The sequence below is a fragment of the Lithobates pipiens genome, unplaced genomic scaffold (genome assembly GCF_037356315.1).
Source record: "Lithobates pipiens isolate NorthernLeopardFrog02 unplaced genomic scaffold, aLitPip1_a1.2 Scaffold_25, whole genome shotgun sequence".
Classification (NCBI taxonomy): Eukaryota; Metazoa; Chordata; class Amphibia; order Anura; family Ranidae; genus Lithobates; species Lithobates pipiens.
The window spans coordinates 72,381,016-72,400,500 of record NW_027507787.1 but is presented as its reverse complement, the minus strand read 5'-3'; the positions used below and the strand labels follow the sequence as shown (position 1 = coordinate 72,400,500).

The following is a 19,485-nucleotide window of genomic DNA, read 5'->3' as shown; positions in this document are numbered from 1 at the left end:
ATGACTGCGCATCGGCAATGTCTTGTGATGGATCGGAAAATAATTCCTGTGACTCAAGCGGAGGGTATATGGTGGTGGTGGTGTTGGTGGTAGCGTCTTTGGGGGTGCACACAGCAGAGAGTGAAGAGGGTGCAGATCGAGAGGATGAGAAGGGTGCAGAAGAGTAAGGCTGAGTGAGCCACTCAACCAAGTCTGGTGTGTCCTTTGACGTAATCGAATGCACCTTCTGCAATTTTCCACTTTGGCTCAAGCCTGTTGCTCCTGTCTTACCCCTACCACCCCTGCGGAAGGGCCTGCCTCTTCCTCTGCCTGTCATTTTTTAAATGACTCTGTGACAAAAGTCTCTAGCCACTTGAGATCCGCGCTATAGCCGAATGATGGCTACAGCGAGGATCTCCTTTTCCGGGACTACGTCTATTGACGTAGTCCCGTGCACGAGCGGCCCCCAGCGCGAGGAGAAAAAAAAAAGCCGATCACGGCCAGCCCTGCCAGTGCCCACCTTCCCCCTGCCAGTGCCCACCTGCCCCCTGCTTTGCCTGCCTGAATAAAAAATGTGTCCCCACTGCCAGTGCCACCCAGCAGTGCCCATAGTGCCACCCAGCAGTGCCCACAGTGCCACCCAGCAGTGCCCACAGTCTGCCTCAACAAAGGTGCTGCACCCCAGTGCCACATATCCGTGCCCAGCAGTGCCGCCCATCAGTGCCCAGCAGTGCCGCCCATCAGTGCCCAGCAGTGCCACCTATCAGAGCCACCTATCAGTGCCACCTATCAGTGCCACCTATCAGTGCCCATCAGTCCCATCTATCAGTGGTACCTATCAGTGCCCCTTAGTGCCACCCATCCGTGCCCCCCATCTGTGCCACCCATCCGTGCCATCTTATCTGTGCCCATCTTTGCCCATCAGTGCCGCCTTATCTGTGCCCATCAGTGCCGCCTTATCTGTGCCTATTAGTGCCGCCTTAACTATGCCTATCAGTGCCCACCAGTGCAGCCTATCAGTGCCCACCAATGCAGCCTATCAGTGCCCATCAGTGCAGCCTATCAGTGCCCACCAGTGCAGCCTATCAGTGCCGCCTCATCAGCGCACTTCAATGAAGGAGAAAAATGACCTGTTTGCAAAATTTTATAACAAACTATTAAACGTGATTTTTTATTTTTTTTGCACCTTTTTTTGTTTGTTTAGCAAAAAATAAAACTCCCAGCTGTGATTAAATACCACCAAAAGAAAGCTCTATTTGTGGGGAAAAAATGATAAAAATTTCATTTGGGTACAGTGTTGTATGCCCGCGGAATTGTCATTCAAAGTGCATCAGCGCTGAAAGCTGAAAATTGGTCTGGGACTGAGGGGGGTTTAAGTGCCCAGTAAGCAAGTGGCTAGAGAAGTGCAGTATATGTGGAAGAAGGTATATAACACCCCACTTCAATCTGTCATTTTGGGTGGCCACTGGTCTATCACACCAGTTATAATACTTTTTTCTAATTGGGTTTGTCACTCTTTGTAGTATCGCTCAGCAGTCATAATGCTGCACAGTGGAAATGCACTATACTATGCTTTCTATATTTGAAAGTATTTTTTTTTCCCATAAAGAGTTTCTTTTATTAAAGATAATGCAAAGTACAACAGAAATATTGCAGAAATAATGAAACAGGTAATTCTGGCACATCTTAGTTTCACAAAGAGAGACAGTCACGTACACAAAGCAGTAAGATTATGCAGCACTTGGTCGTATCCAGATTGAAATCTTGCATCAGCAAACCAATTTGACCATACTTGTTTTATAACGTTATTTGAAAGTATTTTATACGTGTATTACACCCCTATATACTGCACACCAAATATTACACCTATACCACTCCTTAAAAGGACCTTTGTGGACCTAATAGTAGCTAGCTAGTAGCTAGTGAATTGCAGACTGTCCCTGCTCCAAACACCAAACTGTCCCTACACTGACAAATGACAGCTGCAGAATCAGTCAGCAGCACTGCATGCAGTGCACTATAATATGCTTTCTATATTTGAAAGAAAGTATATTATACGTGTATTACAACCGTATATACTGTACACCTATACCAGTCCTTAAAAGGACTTTTGTGAGCCTAATAGTAATAGCTAGTGATTAGACTGACTGTCCCTGCTCCACACAGCGTCCTTTCCCTACACTGACAAAAGACAGAATGTAAAATGGCCGCCAGATCAGGTCTATTTAAAAGGTAGGGGGTATGTCCATGTGCTGAAATAAGTTAGAGTATGCAGCATCTTCTACAATGATTTCTAGCTTCTAGAGGGATCCTACAGAAATGAGCGGTGTGGCCGTAGGAATATACCAACGTTGGAGCAGAGTGTCTTAAAGAGATACATCCTCCATGCAGCTCAGGTCCAGAAGGAGTGATATGTCAATGGCGATATTTGATCTCTGATATGGGATCTATTTAGCTGATCCTTGTGGAAATTACTGAGCAGTAAGATCCTTGTGGAAACTACTGAGGTATAAACACCAGCCGTCGGGGACAGCACCTACCTGCCAGGAGTCGGGATACAATTCCTGCATCTCTCACCATTTTGCTGTTCTGCCGTTTACCTTACAGCAGTAAGGTAAGGGGCCACTCCACCTGGTGTGCCGTGAATAGGGATGAGCTTCGTGTTCGAGTTGAACATATGGGCCGTTCGCGCCAAATTCATGTGGCGCTCACGGCCCACAATGCACTGCGATGGCGCAGTGCATTGCTGGCTCATGATTGGCCAAGCATGCACTGTGACCCCGCATACTTGACCAATCACAGCGCCGGCAGCGAGGAGAGCCATGATTGGCCACAGGCAGGATGCCTGTGGCCAATCATAGCTCAGACTGTGTAGTACATGCCCCACACTATATAAGGCCGCCAGCGCGGCGGCCTTGTGTAGTGTGTTGGCGTCTGAAGCAGTTAGTGGGTGTTCTGTGTACCTTCAACACAGTATACACCGATCGTTATCGGCCAATTTTCATTCTTGCTCTTCTGTAGGGGTTGTTGTCTGCGTGCCCTGACCGCAGTATACACCGCTATATTCACCTATATAGCTAGCGATATATCTATCTTTTATAATAGAGCTTGCAGTCAGTGTTAGGAGCTTGTGCGTGCTGTCTGCGTGCTCTGAACCCAGTACACACCGCTATATCCACCTATATAGCAAACTATCTTGCTCGTTTTAAATAGAGCTTGCAGTCAGCAGTAGGAGCTTGTGCGTGCTGTCTGCGTGCTCTGAACCCAGTACACACCGCTATATCCACCTATATAGCAAACTATCTTGCTCGTTTTAAATAGAGCTTGCAGTCAGCGGTAGGAGCTTGTGCGTGCTGTCTGCGTGCTCTGAACCCAGTACACACCGCTATATCCACCTATATAGCAAACTATCTTGCTCGTTTTAAATAGAGCTTGCAGTCAGCGGTAGGAGCTTGTGCGTGCTGTCTGCGTGCTCTGAACCTAGTACACACCGCTATATCCACCTATATAGTAAACTATCTTGCTCGTTTTAAATAGAGCTTGCAGTCAGCGGTAGGAGCTTGTGCGTGCTGTCTGCGTGCTCTGAACCCAGTACACACCGCTATATCCACCTATATAGCAAACTATTTTGCTCGTTTTAAATAGAGCTTGCAGTCAGCGGTAGGAGCTTGTGCGTGCTGTCTGCGTGCTCTGAACCCAGTACACACCGCTATATCCACCTATATAGCTGTTCTCTATTTGAGCCATCTGTCATCTGTAGGAGTTTTTGGAAGTTGTGTGTGCCTCCAGCACAATATACACTGCCCAATTGCTGTTTTTCCCAACTCCCTTCAGGCCATTACCATGTCTGGAAGGCCAGCAAGGAGAGGCAGACAGGCGCGAGCCGATAAAAGAGGGCAAGCAGGCTCTGTGTCTAGAGACAACAGTGCTGGTCGTGGACGCGGTGCATCGTCATCATCAGCACGTGGCCATGGGACACGCTTGTCCTTCTTTTCGGCAGCTGGACATGTTGAGCCGCAACATGCTAACGACTTGTGAGAGTGGATGACCAAGCCCTCTTCATCCTCCTCATCCTCTCTCACCCAGTCTCAGGGTACTAGCAAAGCAGCTGCCAACGCATCGTCTTCCCTCCTCTCAATGTCATCATCAGTGACTCCTTCCCTAGACCCACCACGTCCTCCTGGGGAGTCCCCTGAACTCTTTGAGCACAGTGTTGGGTACATGCTCCAGGAGGATGCCCAGTGTTGTGTAGGCTCTGATGATGATACTTAGCTAGAGGAAGGCAGCAGCGTGAATGCAGAGAGAGGGGATGCTCAAGAAGGACAGCAATCTGGCAGTCATGTTCCACAAGCTGCAGCATACTGCCAGGTTTGCTCCAGCGATGAAGAGGGAGGGGATGATGAGGGCACTGACTCCACGTGGGTGCCTGGTAGGAGAGAGGAGGAGGCACATGTCCAACGAGGCAGGATGCCCTCCGGGGGCCAGCTTAGGGGCAGCACACCGACTGAATCACACCGCAGAGCTCCGCCTGTGCAGGGCACTGCCTCTGCACATTATTCTAAAAGTTCTTTGGTGTGGGCCTTTTTTGAGATGGGTGCATAAGATCGCACCGCTGCTATTTGCAACATATGTCTCAAACGTGTCTCGCGTGGCCAAAACATCAGCCGCTTGGGCACCACATGCTGGACCAGACATATGTTGATCTGCCATGCAGCTCGTTGGCAAGCGTACCTCAAAGACCCACACCAAAGAACAAAGCGGACCTCTCCTTGCTCCTCATCAGCTGGCATCTCCAACCCCACTAGACCTTCAGTCCTCTCTGAAACCTGCTCTGAGAGGAATGAAGGTGTAGAATTAGGTGTGTCACAGCCAAGTGCTTCCAGGCACTCTGCTAGCAGTACACCCATGTCCGATTATAGCAGGCAAATGTCCCTGCCCCAGCTGCTGGACCGGCGAAAGAAGTTCACTCCCAGTCATCCACATGCCCAGCGGTTGAATGCTAGCTTGGCTAAATTGCTAGCACTTCAACTGCTGCCTTTTCAGTTGGTAGACTCGGCCCCCTTCCGTGAGTTTGTACAATGTGCGGTTCCTCAGTGACAGGTCCCCAAACGCCACTTTTTCTCACGGAAGGCGATTTCGGCTCTCTACCGGCATGTGGAAGGCAATGTCCTTGCCTCGCTGGACAGGGCGGTCAGCGGTAAGGTGCATATTACCGCTGACTCATGGTCCAGCAGGCATGGACAGGGACGTTACCTCTCTTTCACGGCCCATTGGGTCACTCTTCTGGCAGCTGGGAAGGATGCAGGACAAGGTGCAGTAGTGTTGGAGGTTGTTCCGCCACCACGCCTCCAAAATGCTACTATTGGTTGTGACACACCTCTCTCCTCCACCCCCTCCTCTTCTTCTTCCTCCATGGCCTCTTCCAGTGCTCTGTCCTCAGAACCAGCGGTGCTCCGTAGGCGTTCCAGGGGCTACGCAAGTACGCAGGCAAAACGATGCCATGCCGTTCTTGCGCTGGTTTGTTTGGGGGACAGGAGCCACACTGGGGCGGATGTTTTGTCAGCTCTGCAGGGGCAGGCCGAGAGGTGGTTGACGCCACGCCAGCTTAAGCCAGGAATGGTGCTTTGCGACAATGGCACCAACCTCCTCTCCGCCCTCCGACAGGGACAACTGACCCATGTGCCCTGTGTAGCTCACGTCCTTAACCTGGTGGTGCAGCGGTTCTTGGGCAGGTACCCGGGCTTACAGGATGTCCTGAAGCAGGCCAGGAAAGTCTGTGTGCATTTCCACTGATCATTTAATGCCTGTGCTCGGCTGGCTGAGCTCCAAAAGGAGTTGAACCTGCCCAAGAACCGCCTTATATGTGACATGCCCACCAGGTGGAACTCAACATTGGCCATGCTGCAGCGGCTGCACACGCAGCAGAGGGCCATCAATGAGTACCTGTGCGAAAACGGCACCAGGACAGGGTCAGGGGAGCTCGGTTTTTTCTCACCACGCCAGTGGGGCATGATCAGGGATGCATGCACTGTCCTGTCACCATTTGAGGAGGCCACAAGGATGGTGAGCAGTGACAGTGCATGCATCAGTGACACTGTACCTCTTGTCCACCTCTTGGAGCATACGCTGCGTGGAATAATGGACAGGGCACTTGAGGCAGAACAGAGGCAGGAAGAGGAGGACTTCCTTGCCTCTCAAGGCCCCCTTTATCCAGACAGTGTTCCTGCTGTGCCACCCATCACACAGGAAGAGGATGAGGAGGAGGAAGAGGAGGAGGAGGATGATTGTGTCAGCATGGAGGTGGAGGCTGGCACTCAGCATCAGCAGCAGCAGCAGCAGTCTTGTAGGGATGATTTACAGTCCCAAGAAACCCGTGGACTTGTACGTGGCTGGGAGGAGGTAGCTGCGGATCATGTTGTCCTTAGTGACCCAGAGGACTCCGGACCGAATGCCTCAGCTAACCTACGCTGCATGGCCTCCCTGATCCTGCAAAGCCTGCGGAAGGATCCTCGTATTCTTCGGATCAAGGAGAGGGACCATTACTGACTGGCCACTCTCCTTGATCCACGGTACAAGGGTAAGGTTGCCGACCTTATCTTGCCATCGCAGAGGGAGCAGAGGATGAGACATCTCTGGGAGGCCTTGCAGAAAGGTCTGTGCAACACGTTCCCAGAGACTGGGAGGTTACAAACTCCTGGTCCTGGACAACGTGTTGCTGAGGCATCGGTCAGAAGGAGCGGTGGAGAAGGTGGCCGCCTGACTGATGCTTTCAGACAACTTTTTAGTCCATAGCCCCAAGGTATGATCGGTTCCAGCAACCATCGCCAGCGTCTGATTTACATGGTGCAAGAATACCTAGGGGCAAGGTCAGACTTGGACACCTTTCCCACCGAAAATCCTCTGGCTTACTGGGTCTTGAGGATGGATCACTGGCCAGAGCTTGCACAGTATGCAATTGAGCTACTGGCCTGTCCTGCATCCAGCGTTCTTTCGGAACGCACCTTCAGTGCTGCTGGTGGCTTTGTTACCGATCACAGGGTGCGCCTGTCCACTGAATCAGTTGATCGACTGACCTTCATCAAGATGAATCAGTCTTGGATCACCCACAGCTACCAAGCACCTGAAGCTGATGTAACCGAATAATTTTTTTTGAAATATCACATCCCTTCAAGACTGCCTATGCTGATGCTGAGTGACTGTCTTGTTATGTTGATTGTCTATCCTCTTCCTCCTCCGCTGATATGTTGGAAGAACATTTCTGGTTCTGGGTGATGCCATCAGCCCAATTTTTCTGCCCCTGTTTAACAGGGGCGTTTAATTGCAATTTTTGATGCAATGCTTTGCAGCAGGGCTAATTCCTGCACTAAAACAAGAGAATATGGGAGAGGTTGCAGTGTGGTGGCACCAGCACCAGTGCCTAAGGCCCAATTTTTCTGCCCCTGTTTAACAAGGGCGTTTAATTACATTTTTTGATGCAATGCTTTGCAGCAGGGCTAATTCCTGCACTAAAACTAGAGTATATGGGAGAGGTTGCAGTGTGGCGGCACCAGCACCAGTGCCTAAGGCACAATTTTTCTGCCCCTGTTTAACAGGGGCATTTAATTACAATTTTTGATGCAATGCATTGCAGCAGGGCTAATTCCTGCACTAAAACTAGAGTATATGGGAGAGGTTGCAGTGTCGTGGCACCAGCACCAGTGCCTAAGGCCCAATTTTTCTGCCCCTGTTTAACAGGGACATGTAATTACAATTCTTGATATAATATTTCACAGGAGGGCCCGTTCCTGTGCCCACCGAGAGTAACTGTGAGGACTTATAGTGTTGTGGCACCAGCACCACAACCACCAAAGGTAAATTTTTCTACCACTGTTCAACAATGGCATGTAATTACAATTCTTGATATAATCGTTCACAGCAGGGCGCTCCAGCGCCCACCAAGAGTCACTTTGAGGGCTTACAATGTTGTGGCAAAACCAACACCTTGTTACGCCATTTCTGTAGAGCATATAGGGCAGGCCCCTACTTTCAAACATCCAACTTACAAACATCTCCTACTTGCAAACGGAAGGAGACAACAGCAAGTGAGGTGAAAAAAGATGGACGACAAAACAAATTATACAGGGGTGATAACCCTTCCCTATGTTTTCCAAAAAGCTTAAAAATAGTTTTTTTGACTGGAGCTACACTTTAGAAATGTACCAGTTGAAAATTCCCTTTAATATGCGTACAAGACCCAAAGGGGCTGGTAATGGGCAGGGTGGGCTACCCATGCCATTTTTCTCAATGATTTTCAACCATATTGCAGGAACCAGATATAACATTAAAACCGCAAGCAGTTTTAAATGATGTTATTTCCATTAAATGCCATTTTGTGCAGGGACTGTTCTAAACACGGGAAACACGTGGCACTTCACAGGCATACTACAGACACCCCCCAGGCACGATATTTAAAGGAATATTTCACTTTTTTTTTTCACTTTAATCGTCATTAAAATCAGTGCTCCCGCCAAAACGGTCATTTTTAAAAACATTTTAGGCATTGACCCATGTCCCCTGGGGCAGGAGCCAGGTCCCCAAACCCTTTTTAGGACAGCATCTTGCATATTAGCCGTTAAAATTAGCACTTTTAATTTCGAACGTTCAAGTCCCATAGACTTCAATGGGGTTCTAAAGTTCGTACGAATTTGGGGTCCGTTCGAAAGTTCTGGTGCGAACCGAACCGGGGGGTGTTCGGCTCATCCCTAGCCGTGAACACTGGCGAGATACAAGAGTCAAATACACTGGTTTTGGCACCTTTATTTGAAGAAGCACTGAATAAGTCACTGGTCACTTTATTCATCTATGTCCACATAAAGACTCAATTCTCCCGTTCTTTGCTTACTATTTATTTGCACTGTGTGTTTCACGTTTGAATCAAAAAATTGCTTTATGTTTTTAATTATTTATGAGATATCTGGTTATACTCCACTATTGCACTATTGGAGATTGTGGTTTTTATATACATGTGATAATGGACTAATTGATCTTAAGCACGAGACACTTTATTATCTGTTTGTTTTAGCTGTTATGCTCAAGCACTGGACACTTTATTGACTTAGTGGATTGTTCACGATTTAATTTGTTTGAGGTACTTTACATTTTTTTAACCATTTTTTTGTACTATTATGTAATTGCCTGGTCTAGGGCGAATTTGTTATATTTATATAATGGTAGGAGGTGCTATCTCTGCTAGTTTGCTATTTAGCCCTATTTATAATATACACTCATGCACCAGTCACTTTAGTTTAGTTTAACTTCTGAAGGTAGCGCAACACCATGTGCTGAAATGTCTCAATTGGCTGTCCTGTACCCCATGATGGATGTGTCATGGGTCAAAGTTCTTCACAATGTAAACTAATATGTCTGCCGCGAACAGCGCCAGAAGTCCGCCGGTTTGGCGAATGGCGAACAAGCAAAATTCGCCGCGAACCGACCGCCGGGCGAACCACAAGGCCATCTCTACTCCCTGAGTAAAACTTAAAATCTGGCCTGTTAGTGGGTCCTGAAGACAGGAGTTGAGAACCACTGCTCTAAACCGTCAATACATTAAACTCCCCCCCACCCCTTAAAGTACTTACTTATCCCCTCTTGCTGGTGCCGGGCTGCCAGCACCTGCACAATAAAGTACTTTATTGTATAGGTATGCCCCATTTAAATGTGTTAGTTCACAGAAGCAGGCAGCCTGGCACTAGATTTTTACCAGTCTTGTTCAAAATGTGGCAGGCCAGGTGACATACAATGCTGTGAAAAGTATTTGCCCCCTTTCTAATTATTATTTTTTTTGCATATATATAACACTTCAATTACAAATTTTATTATTACACAAAGATAACCCGAGTAAATACAAAATGCAGTTTTTAAATGATGGTTTCATTTGTTAAGGCAAAAAAGCTGTCCAAACCTGCCTGGCTTTATGTGAAAAAGTAATTGCCCCCTAAACCTAATAACTGGTTGTGCCACCCCTGGCGGCAACAACTGCAATGAAGCGTTTGCTGTAACTGGCAATGATTCTTTCACATTGCTGTGGAGCAATTTTGGCCCATTCTTCTTTGCAGAATTGTTTTAATTTAGACACATTGGGGGGTTTTTCAGCATCAATGGCCTGTGTAAGGTCATTAAAGCATCTCAATTTTATTTAAGTCTGGGCTATGTCTAGGCGACACCAAAACCTAAATTTCGCTTTGTTTGAACCATTTGGAGGTGGACTTGCTGTTGTGTTTCACATCATTGTCCTGCTGCATAATCCAAGTGCACTTGAGCTTGAGGTCACAAACTGATGGCCAGACATTCTGCTTTAGGATTTTCTGGTAGAGCTCAGAATTCATGGTTCCATCAATTATGGTAAGTCGTCCAGGTCCCAAAGCTGCAAAGAAGCACCAAACCGTCACGCTACCACCACCATGTCTGACTGTTGGTATGATGTTCTTGTTATGAACTGCTGTATTCGTTTTATGACAGATGTAACGTTTTATGACAGATGTAACGTCCCTTCCAAAAAGTTCAATTTTTGTCTCATCAGTACACAGAATATTTGGCTAAAAGTCTTGGGGATAATCAAGATGTTTTTTTGGTAAATTTAAGATGAACCTTTGTGTTCTTTTTGGTCAGCTGTGGCTTTGGCCTTTGAACTCTCCCATGGATGCCATTTTTGTCCAGTCTATTTCTTATCGTTGAATCATGAACACTGATCTTAAAAAAATAAAAAACAATATCGCGCTAGGAAAACATAAAGGAAAAAGCAGCAACTAAAACACCATCAAATATCACTATGGAGAAAAAATTTGAAAATATACAATGTTACGCTGTGTTGTGAAATAATACAATTAAGAGTGATTCTGTATAAAAATTTTGAATCACATAAATCCTATAAAGGATCTTGTGTTGGATAACCAGTGCTGAGAAAATACCAAAATAAATAAATAAATAAAATAAAATAAAAAATAAAATTTAAATATGCAATTATACAAAAACAATTAGTGAAATGAAACACAAAAGTCCAAAAGTGTGCAAAAATTTAAAAAAATTGAATTAAAAAAGTTTAAATGTTCGGTGTCTTTCTCTGGGTTAAATGTAGTTCCCAAATCTTGTACTGTAATGACTTCCAGGTGACACAAGTAAAGATTGGACTCTTACCCCAACCGGTGGACTCCCAAGTGTATGGAGTCAGTAACGCCAGCAGATACAGCCCTCTGCAGGGGTCAGCGTGTCTCTCTCAGATGTGCGCTATACAAAGATCCCTCCAGCCGACACAACGTCCTCGTGCGAAGTCAACACAGAAAATACAGAGCAAAGACGATCTCTCCCAGGAAAAGCCGAACCTCCTCGCTATGTCTTTGGCAGTGCTGGGAGGATGGATGGGTCAGCCAGCCAATTGCTCCCGATTTTCGGCTTAACTTCCTGTCACCGTCTAAACCTCTTTCCGATGTGAGACTACACTCAAAGGCTCCTTGTTAAGCGAACCTTTGTGATGGCTTGCTGTTTTTTTGGTAAATGTAAGATGAGCCTTTGTGTTCTTTTTGGTCAGCTGTGGCTTTGACCTTGGAACTCTCCCATGGATGCCATTTTTGTCCAGTCTATTTCTTATCATTGAATCATGAACACTGACCTTACCTGAGGCAAGTGAGGCCTGCAGTTCCTTAGATGTTGCTCTGGCTTATTTTATGACCTCCTGGATGAGTCATTGTCATGCTCTTGGAGTAATTTTTGTAGGTCGACCACTACTGGATAGGTTCACCACTGTTCCAAGTGTAGTACGGCCCCCTAGGGGACTGCTGAGAATTACCTGCTCATATGCACGGCCATGGCCAAGTGAACTTTCCAACCCACCTAACACTCTGGGTTCAGACATCCTTGTAGTACTGTGTGGCAATAATCAAACAATTCAGTATGATTAGGTTCTGAAATATTTTACTTGAACCACAGGGAAAGTTATTTCAAAGAGAGAGTTAATAAATCTGCTGAGCCAAGATAACAGTGCCAACTCAGCAAACAAATTCCTCCTAATGACACAATTCAGCAACAACAATATTATATATAGTTATGTGCCCTCTCACCAATGACCAAATCGCTCTGATGTCTTCTGGACCGGAACTTGTGTAGCGACATTCGTGCAGTGGATCCAAAGTCTCGAGCTTCCAAAGCGAAGCTTGCCACCCACACCAACAGGCAGGCAATCCGAGTGATGTTGGCGACAGGATGTCCAACAACGAGTGACAGAGCTGGGCCCCTTAGACCTTGGGTCGGAAGTAAAACTACGTGGTAGACCGCGACCTCTCTCCCTGTTGCACAGAGCAGTCCATCTTGTATCAGGCCCAGGAGGAAGAGAGACTGCACGGGCTTTTTTGCCCCATTTATAGATACTCCCAGCAATCTTTATGTTACAGATAAGATCCCTGGGACGTGTAGTCTTAAGGTACATGGGTGCAAAGCAACTATCTGAATGAGAACTATACATCCCATAATTCACTTTGTCAGGCACACAAATATGAGGTCACTAGTTGCACTTATAACCAAAGGGACAAGCGATGTCTAGAAACACTGAAAAGTATGGTGCCTTCTGTTGGTAGTCCATATAGCTACACACGTTATCTCCATTTGTGGATAATGGCTCTCCCAGTGGTTCACTGGAGTACCAAAGCCTTAGAAATGGCTTTGAAACCCTTCCTAGACTAATACATGTTTGTTTCTAATCTGTTCTTGAATTTTTTTAGATTGTGGCATGATGTGTGGCTTTTTGCGATCTGTTAGTGTGCTTCACTTTTCCACACAGCTTCTATTTATGTGATTTCTTGATTGAACAGGTCTGGCAGTAATCAAGCCTGGGTGTGGCAAGTGAAATTTAACTCAGCTTTCCAAAGAACTGTGGTTAATTCATAATTCAGAATTGGAGGGGGCAATTATTTTTCACAGCACCGTAGGTGTAGTCCTTAAAGAGGAACTTCACCAGCCTCAGCCAAAACCTTTACTTGTAGCCAGAAATTGTACTCCTGGTTGTGATTTCACTTCTGGTTCATTCTTACACCTGTCACACAGACAGAAAATTAGTGAAAATTTCCAAAAAGAACATACTGTAGCATTAAAAAGAAACCCCATCAGAGGTTTTACCTCTTCTCATTTCTAACCAAAATGAAAAAGAAATATGTTGATATTTTGTCTAGAGTTGGCTTTAACCAGTTGCCATCCTCAGGCCTATTTAAAAAATCCTGAGTTCACCTTGAGGCTCACTCAAACCTTGTTTATCCAAATTAACTTTATATTTCCCCCCCATATTAGAGGCAGCCTTAGTGTGCCAGATTTCACCAAATATTATTACGCAGCACAACTAGCACAATTACCCAAATATCACGCTACGAAGGAAACTCCATTATGGGTATCATTGGAGTCAATCGTTTGTGACCCCCTTTCTAGTTCAAATTTACTATGGTTAACTCCTACACAACGGAAGAAAATCACAAATCTTATTACCAAACACAGCCTTTCCATTTGGGACAGATTGAAAACCAGATTTGGACTCATATCAAAGCATTATCACCTCCTCTCCTTCTTACGTAACCCTTCCTTCTACCCAGCCTGGTCCTTCCCAAATTCTTTTTCAGTGTGGTCGAATGTAGGTTTGATTAGAGTTCACCATTTTTTTAAATCTCAAAATATCATACCTTTTCCAGACTTATATACAAAACATATTACCTTCCATCCACAGAAACCTTTTGATATCTTCAAATTAAAAAAAAATTGGAACACCACAAAACCAACTGACATACAATCCCCTGACTTCACGGTCTTTGAAAATGCTTGCAAATCTGACCCCCATAGACGTGGACTTATTTCTGCCATATATGAACAATAACTCTCTCATGTAACCTCTTCTCCTCCAACATATACAACCAAATGAGAAACTGATCTTCATCTTCAACCAAACAAACTAGACTGGACTAAAATTTGGCAAACTAAATCAGCCACACGATATAGTGGCTCTCGAAACAAATTATACGTTACTCACTAGATGGTATCTGGTCCCATCCAGAATATCCAAATTTTACCCCCAATATCCCTCTCACTGTTTTCGAGGCTGTACTACCCTGGGTTCACATGTACATATCTGGTGGGAATATCCCATAGTAAGCTCCTTTTGGTCAGAAATCTTCAAAATTCTTTCTACTATGTTCAACATAACCCTAATACCTCATCCCTCAGTAGCACTTCTGAACAGAAAACCACAAATCATAAAACACCGCAAATTCAAATGACTTTTTTGATAACCACAGAAGCCAACAAACTTTAGCAAGAGCATGGAAATCAAACTCACTCTGCATAGAGTCAGTCAAACAAAGAGTTACACAATCTATGATACATGCAAAATCTGAATCTATCCTGCTAAAGTTTCTCATTTTGAATCCTTATGGAGACCTTGGATTAAACATTATTTACCCCCTGGCTTGGACTGTTCACAAATTTTTCCTTGAAAGTTTATAATATCTGCCTAGCTACTATGATTACCTTCACCTGGTTCTCTAAACCATTGGTCCCCCTTGACATTTCCTTCTCTCTCCCTTCCGTGCCCTATCCCCTCCACTTGGTTTATTCCTGCTAATTATCTGATATACTAACTGTAGTAGAAGATGCTTTGAATGGTTGGGATTTTTTACCTTTGCACCAGATAAGGCCAAGCCAAAAGAAGGCACTTGACCCTGGTTTAGCCAAATTTATTCCTCTAGCTATTCTACAATGCATTATATTTATATTTCTTTATAGGTTCATTCACTTCTATTCTCTTCACAGACGACGTGATTATATTATTTCAATCAATTTAATTTCTCAATTATTTGTCGTCAATTAGCTGCCATGAAGCTATGGTTATGACACTTCATGTTACATAATCTTATCCTACAATCCACTATGTTATCTATTTTCATTTACCTTTATAAGAGTTACTTTCCTGTATGATTATGCCTTTTTCTACTATACTATTGTACATCCTCTGTTAATGGAATGTCTATTCCTATTATATTATTGTACATGCTCTGTTAGTGGAATTTTGTTGATAATTATAAATTTCAATAAAATATTTGAAAAAGTAAAAAATCCTGGGTTTCAAGTGGTTAAAACATGCTCATGGCTGCAATGCAGATGCCTGGTGTAATTTTTTTCAGTGGAGGATTGGCTGTTCAGTAAAAGTGATCCGGGCAGCTTTACAGCCACATGATCAGTTTTACGGTAGTAATACCCATCGCCACCCTCCCTTTGCCTGCTGAGGAAAGCCCGAGACTGTTGTAAACTGCATCAATAGTGAGAGCTGGAGGAGATTGAGGAAAGTCCATCTGCAATTAATGGAAATGACAAGCATTTTATCATTTCTGGTCTCAGTTATTTTTTCCCCAGCTATTGTAGCCAAGGAAGCAGCAAATCAAGCATGATTTGTGCTTCACAGAACAAATGTTCATGTGCCTATACTGGGCACATAGTTAGCTAAGTTTTAAAAAAATAGCAACTTATAAGTGTATGAGGCCTGATTAGGTATCTGATGCAGTTGAGTATTTCCTCCATTTTTTGAGATGGTGATGTGTCCTGGTAAGGCACACTAACCATTGATTGTACGCTGCACATGACAATGCACATAGTCAAACAACTTTTTTGTTATGTTAAATATAATTAGTGCTAGTGGCACCAAAAGGCCCATGAATGGGAAAATTTTTTGGGAATCCATCCAAATCCTGCCTAAATTCAAATATGTATCCACTATGTACAGACGAAGAGAATAAATTGGAGTAACTTAACTTTTTCACAGTCCATGATTTGTAACTGGGGTCAAACAGTGCCAACAAGTTTATCACTCCCAGTCCGTATGGTGTCAAGGTGACCTGCGAAAAGCATCTGTATGTCTCAGTGCTTGGTAGAGGATGAAGGAAGTGATCACCCTTGGACATCACATTGGTGTTTAAAGCTAGTAGCATGGTTAGGCATTGTAAAAAAAAGGCCTCACACCTCTTAGCTGCCCTTGAAATGAGCAGTGCTCAGGTCTTCAAGAGAGCAGGAGGGAGTCTCTGCACCCATCTCACTCACATAATTGATATAAACAGGCCACAAAGTCTTGGAGAGCCCTTCTGCTGTGATGGCAGAGCCTACACAGATTGTATGTCCATCCATGATTAGGGCTAAGGTGAACTGAGTAATATGATGCGAATGTTGTTTCTTATGATCGATATATTGTTTCTTATGATTATCATTAATGTAACATCCAGCTGTAGGCACTTATTGGAGGAATATAGGAAAAAAGAAAAACACATACTTATGTTTATACACTGTCTAACATGCCTGTGGTTGTAATATGTGATGAGCTGAAAGGAAAGAACTGTCATAGACTCTCAAGCCCCATACACGCTATCAGATTTTCTGCAGATTGTTTCCTTCAGATTTACCAAAACCATATAATATGAGGTCAAACCTTAGGCGTTTCAGTTTGTATGCAATCAGGCAGGCCTTGCACTACATGGTTTTGGTAAATCTGAAGACAAAAATCAGCAGAAAATCTGATAGTGTGTATGGGGCTTTAGGGTTACTCATACTAACAAATCAACTGTACCAGAAAACAGAATCTGATTGATTGCTGTTAGTAATAAGAACTATATTTGCATGTATTAGATGTGAATTAAGTACAGTGCCTTGAAAAAGTTTTCATACCCCCTTGAAATGTTCCACATTTTGTCATGTTGCAAACAAAAACATAAATGTATTTTATTGGGATTTTATGTGACAGACCAACACAAAAGTGTTACATAAATGTGAAGTGGAAGGAAAGTGATAAATGGTTTTCAATTTTTTTACAAATAAATATGTGAAACGTGTGGCGTGCATTTGTATTCAGTCAATACTTTGTAGAACCACCTTTGATGCAATTACAGCTGCAAGTCTTTTGGGTATGTATCTACCAACTCTGCACATCTAGAGAGTGAACTTTTTGCCTATTCTTCATTGCAAAATAGCTCAAGATCTGTCAGTTTGGATGGAGAGTGTCTATGAACAGATATTTCTTGTCTTGCCAAAGATTCTCAATTTGATGTGTCCTCCACATGGCTTCTTGCAAACTGCAAACAGGACTTCAATGGCTTTCTTCTTGCCACTCCTCCATAAAGGCCAGATTTGTGGAGTGCACGACTAATATATGAGATTAAATTACACGCAGGTGGACTAATTAGGTGACTTCTGAAGGCAATTGGTTCCACTAGATTTTAGTTAGGGGTATCAGAGTAAAGGGGGCTGAATACAAATGCACGCTACACTTTACAGATATATTTTTCTTTTTTAAATTCAAAACCCTTTATCATTTTCCTTCTACTTCACAATTATGTGCCACTTTGTGTTGGTCTATCACATAAAATCCCAATAAAATACATTTATGTTTTTGGTTGCAACATGACAAAATGTGGAAAATTTCAAGGGGTATGAATACTTTTTCAAGGCACTGTATGTCTCTATTTTTTAAAACTAATAATGACATTGAACAGAAATAAACATAAATTTATGTTTCTTTATACCCCTGCCTACCGGAAAGAGTTGGGCTTTGGGATACTTATTTTCAAAAATCTAGACCTGCTTTTAAAAGTATATTTTCTTCAAAGAAGAGATTCATTGCTCATTAAAGATGAAAAAAGGGTCAAAATAGTGCTATCATACCAAAGAGGATTCGTCTGTTGGTCCTGGATGTATTGGAGGATGACTCTGGAATGGAACCTTGTGGTATTTTTCAGGTAGCTTTCCCAGTACGACCTCAATGCTCTCTCCAACAATCTCTAGAGGACCAGGCTTGGAGGACATTAGCTCTAACTGTTGTCTAGAACAATACAAGAGTTCACCCATAAACCCATAAACAATGTTCACCCATAAACAAATGGTAATATAATTTCAAGCATAAGGCCCTGGCTATTTGTGTAGACCATTGACATACCCCCTGAAGGCCGACTGAAAAACTTCCAGAGATGGCATCATCCCATCGTGTCTTGTTGCTAGGATATTCAGGGCTGTCTTTAGCGCAGGGAAAACGGGGCACCTGCCCTGGGCCCAATGTTTGTAGGGGGGCCCGCACTGTCTGCTACCCGCGAATTGTGGCCCCGATGAAGGTTTTGCAGAGTGCACAGAGGAGGCTGTATTCCCGTGCTAGCTAGCTGAGAGGGGGGGGGCCGGAAGCTCCACTGACGCTCTGACCCGCCCCCATGCAGCCTGTATGCTCGGAACAGAGCGGCTGTAGTGAGAGCCAGTACTCGGAATGGGAGCGTCAGTGGAGATCCCGGCCCCGCCCCCGGACCTCTGTATTCCCCAGCCAGTATAGAGGGGGCGGGGCTGGGAACTCCACTGACGCTCCCACTCCGAGCACTGGCTCTCACTACAGCCGCTCTGTTCCGAGCATACAGGCTGCACGGGGGCGGGGTCAGAATGTCAGTGGAGCTCCCGGCCCCGCCCCTCTCAGCTGGCTAGCGCGAGAATACCACCTCCAGTCCTCTTTTCCTCTGTGCACTCTGCAAAACCTTCATTGGGGCCCCAATTCACGGGTGATGGGCCCCCCCTACAAAGCATCAGTGGAACCCCCGGCTGTTGTAGTGAGAGCAGAGAATGGAATCCCTCTAAATGTATGTAGTGAGTTTGGCTGGCCAGGTATATGCCTGACTGCTTAAACCCTGAGCTGTGTTATTCAACTGTCAAGCTGTGCATTGCTGAAAATTCTCTGACCATCACCTGTAGCATGTCCGCAGTCTCTGATTGTCTCCTGCAGTATGTCCGCAGTTTCTGATTGTCTCCTGCAGTATGTCCGCAGTCTCTGATTGTCTCCTGCAGTATGTCCGCAGTCTCTGATTGTCTCCTGCAGTATGTCCGCAGTCTTTGATTGTCTCGTGCAGTATGTCCGCAGTCTCTTATTGTCTCCTGTAGTATTTCCGCAGTCTCTGATTGTCTCCTGCAGTATGTCGCCAGTCTCTGATTGTCTCCTACAGTATGTCCGCAGTCTTTGATTGTCTCCTACAGTATGTCCGCAGTCTCTTATTGTCTCCTGTAGTATTTACGCAGTCTCTGATTGTCTCCTACAGTATGTCCCAAGTCTTAGGTAATCTCCTGCAGTATGTCCGCAGTCTCTGATTGTCTCTTGTAGTATGTCCCCAGTCTCTGATTGTCTCCTGCAGTATGTCTGCAGTCTCTGATTGTCTCCTGCAGTATGTCGCCAGTCTCTGATTGTCTCCTGCAGTATGTCCGCAGTCTTTGATTGTCTCCTGCAGTATGTCGCCAGCCTCTGATTGTCTCCTGCAGTATGTCGCCAGTCTCTGATTGTCTCCTGCAGTATGTTTCCAGTCTCTGATTGTCTCCTGCAGTATGTCGCCAGTCTCTGATTGTCTCCTGCAGTATGTCGCCAGTCTCTGATTGTCTCCTGCAGTATGTCACCAGTCTCTGATTGTCTCCTGCAGTATGTCACCAGTCTCTGATTGT

The 19,485-nt window shown here is 44.9% G+C and overlaps 1 protein-coding gene across 1 annotated transcript in view; it reads right to left on the bottom strand.

Moving 5' to 3' along the window:
* Window positions 1-19,485, bottom strand: part of LOC143930334 (microsomal triglyceride transfer protein-like) — a 250,550-nt gene that overhangs the window by 162,906 nt on the left and 68,159 nt on the right. The window contains exon 7 of the mRNA XM_077454590.1: window positions 17,689-17,845. Within this exon, the coding sequence (XP_077310716.1) occupies window positions 17,689-17,845 (157 nt within the window). The remainder of the gene's footprint in view (window positions 1-17,688; window positions 17,846-19,485) is intronic.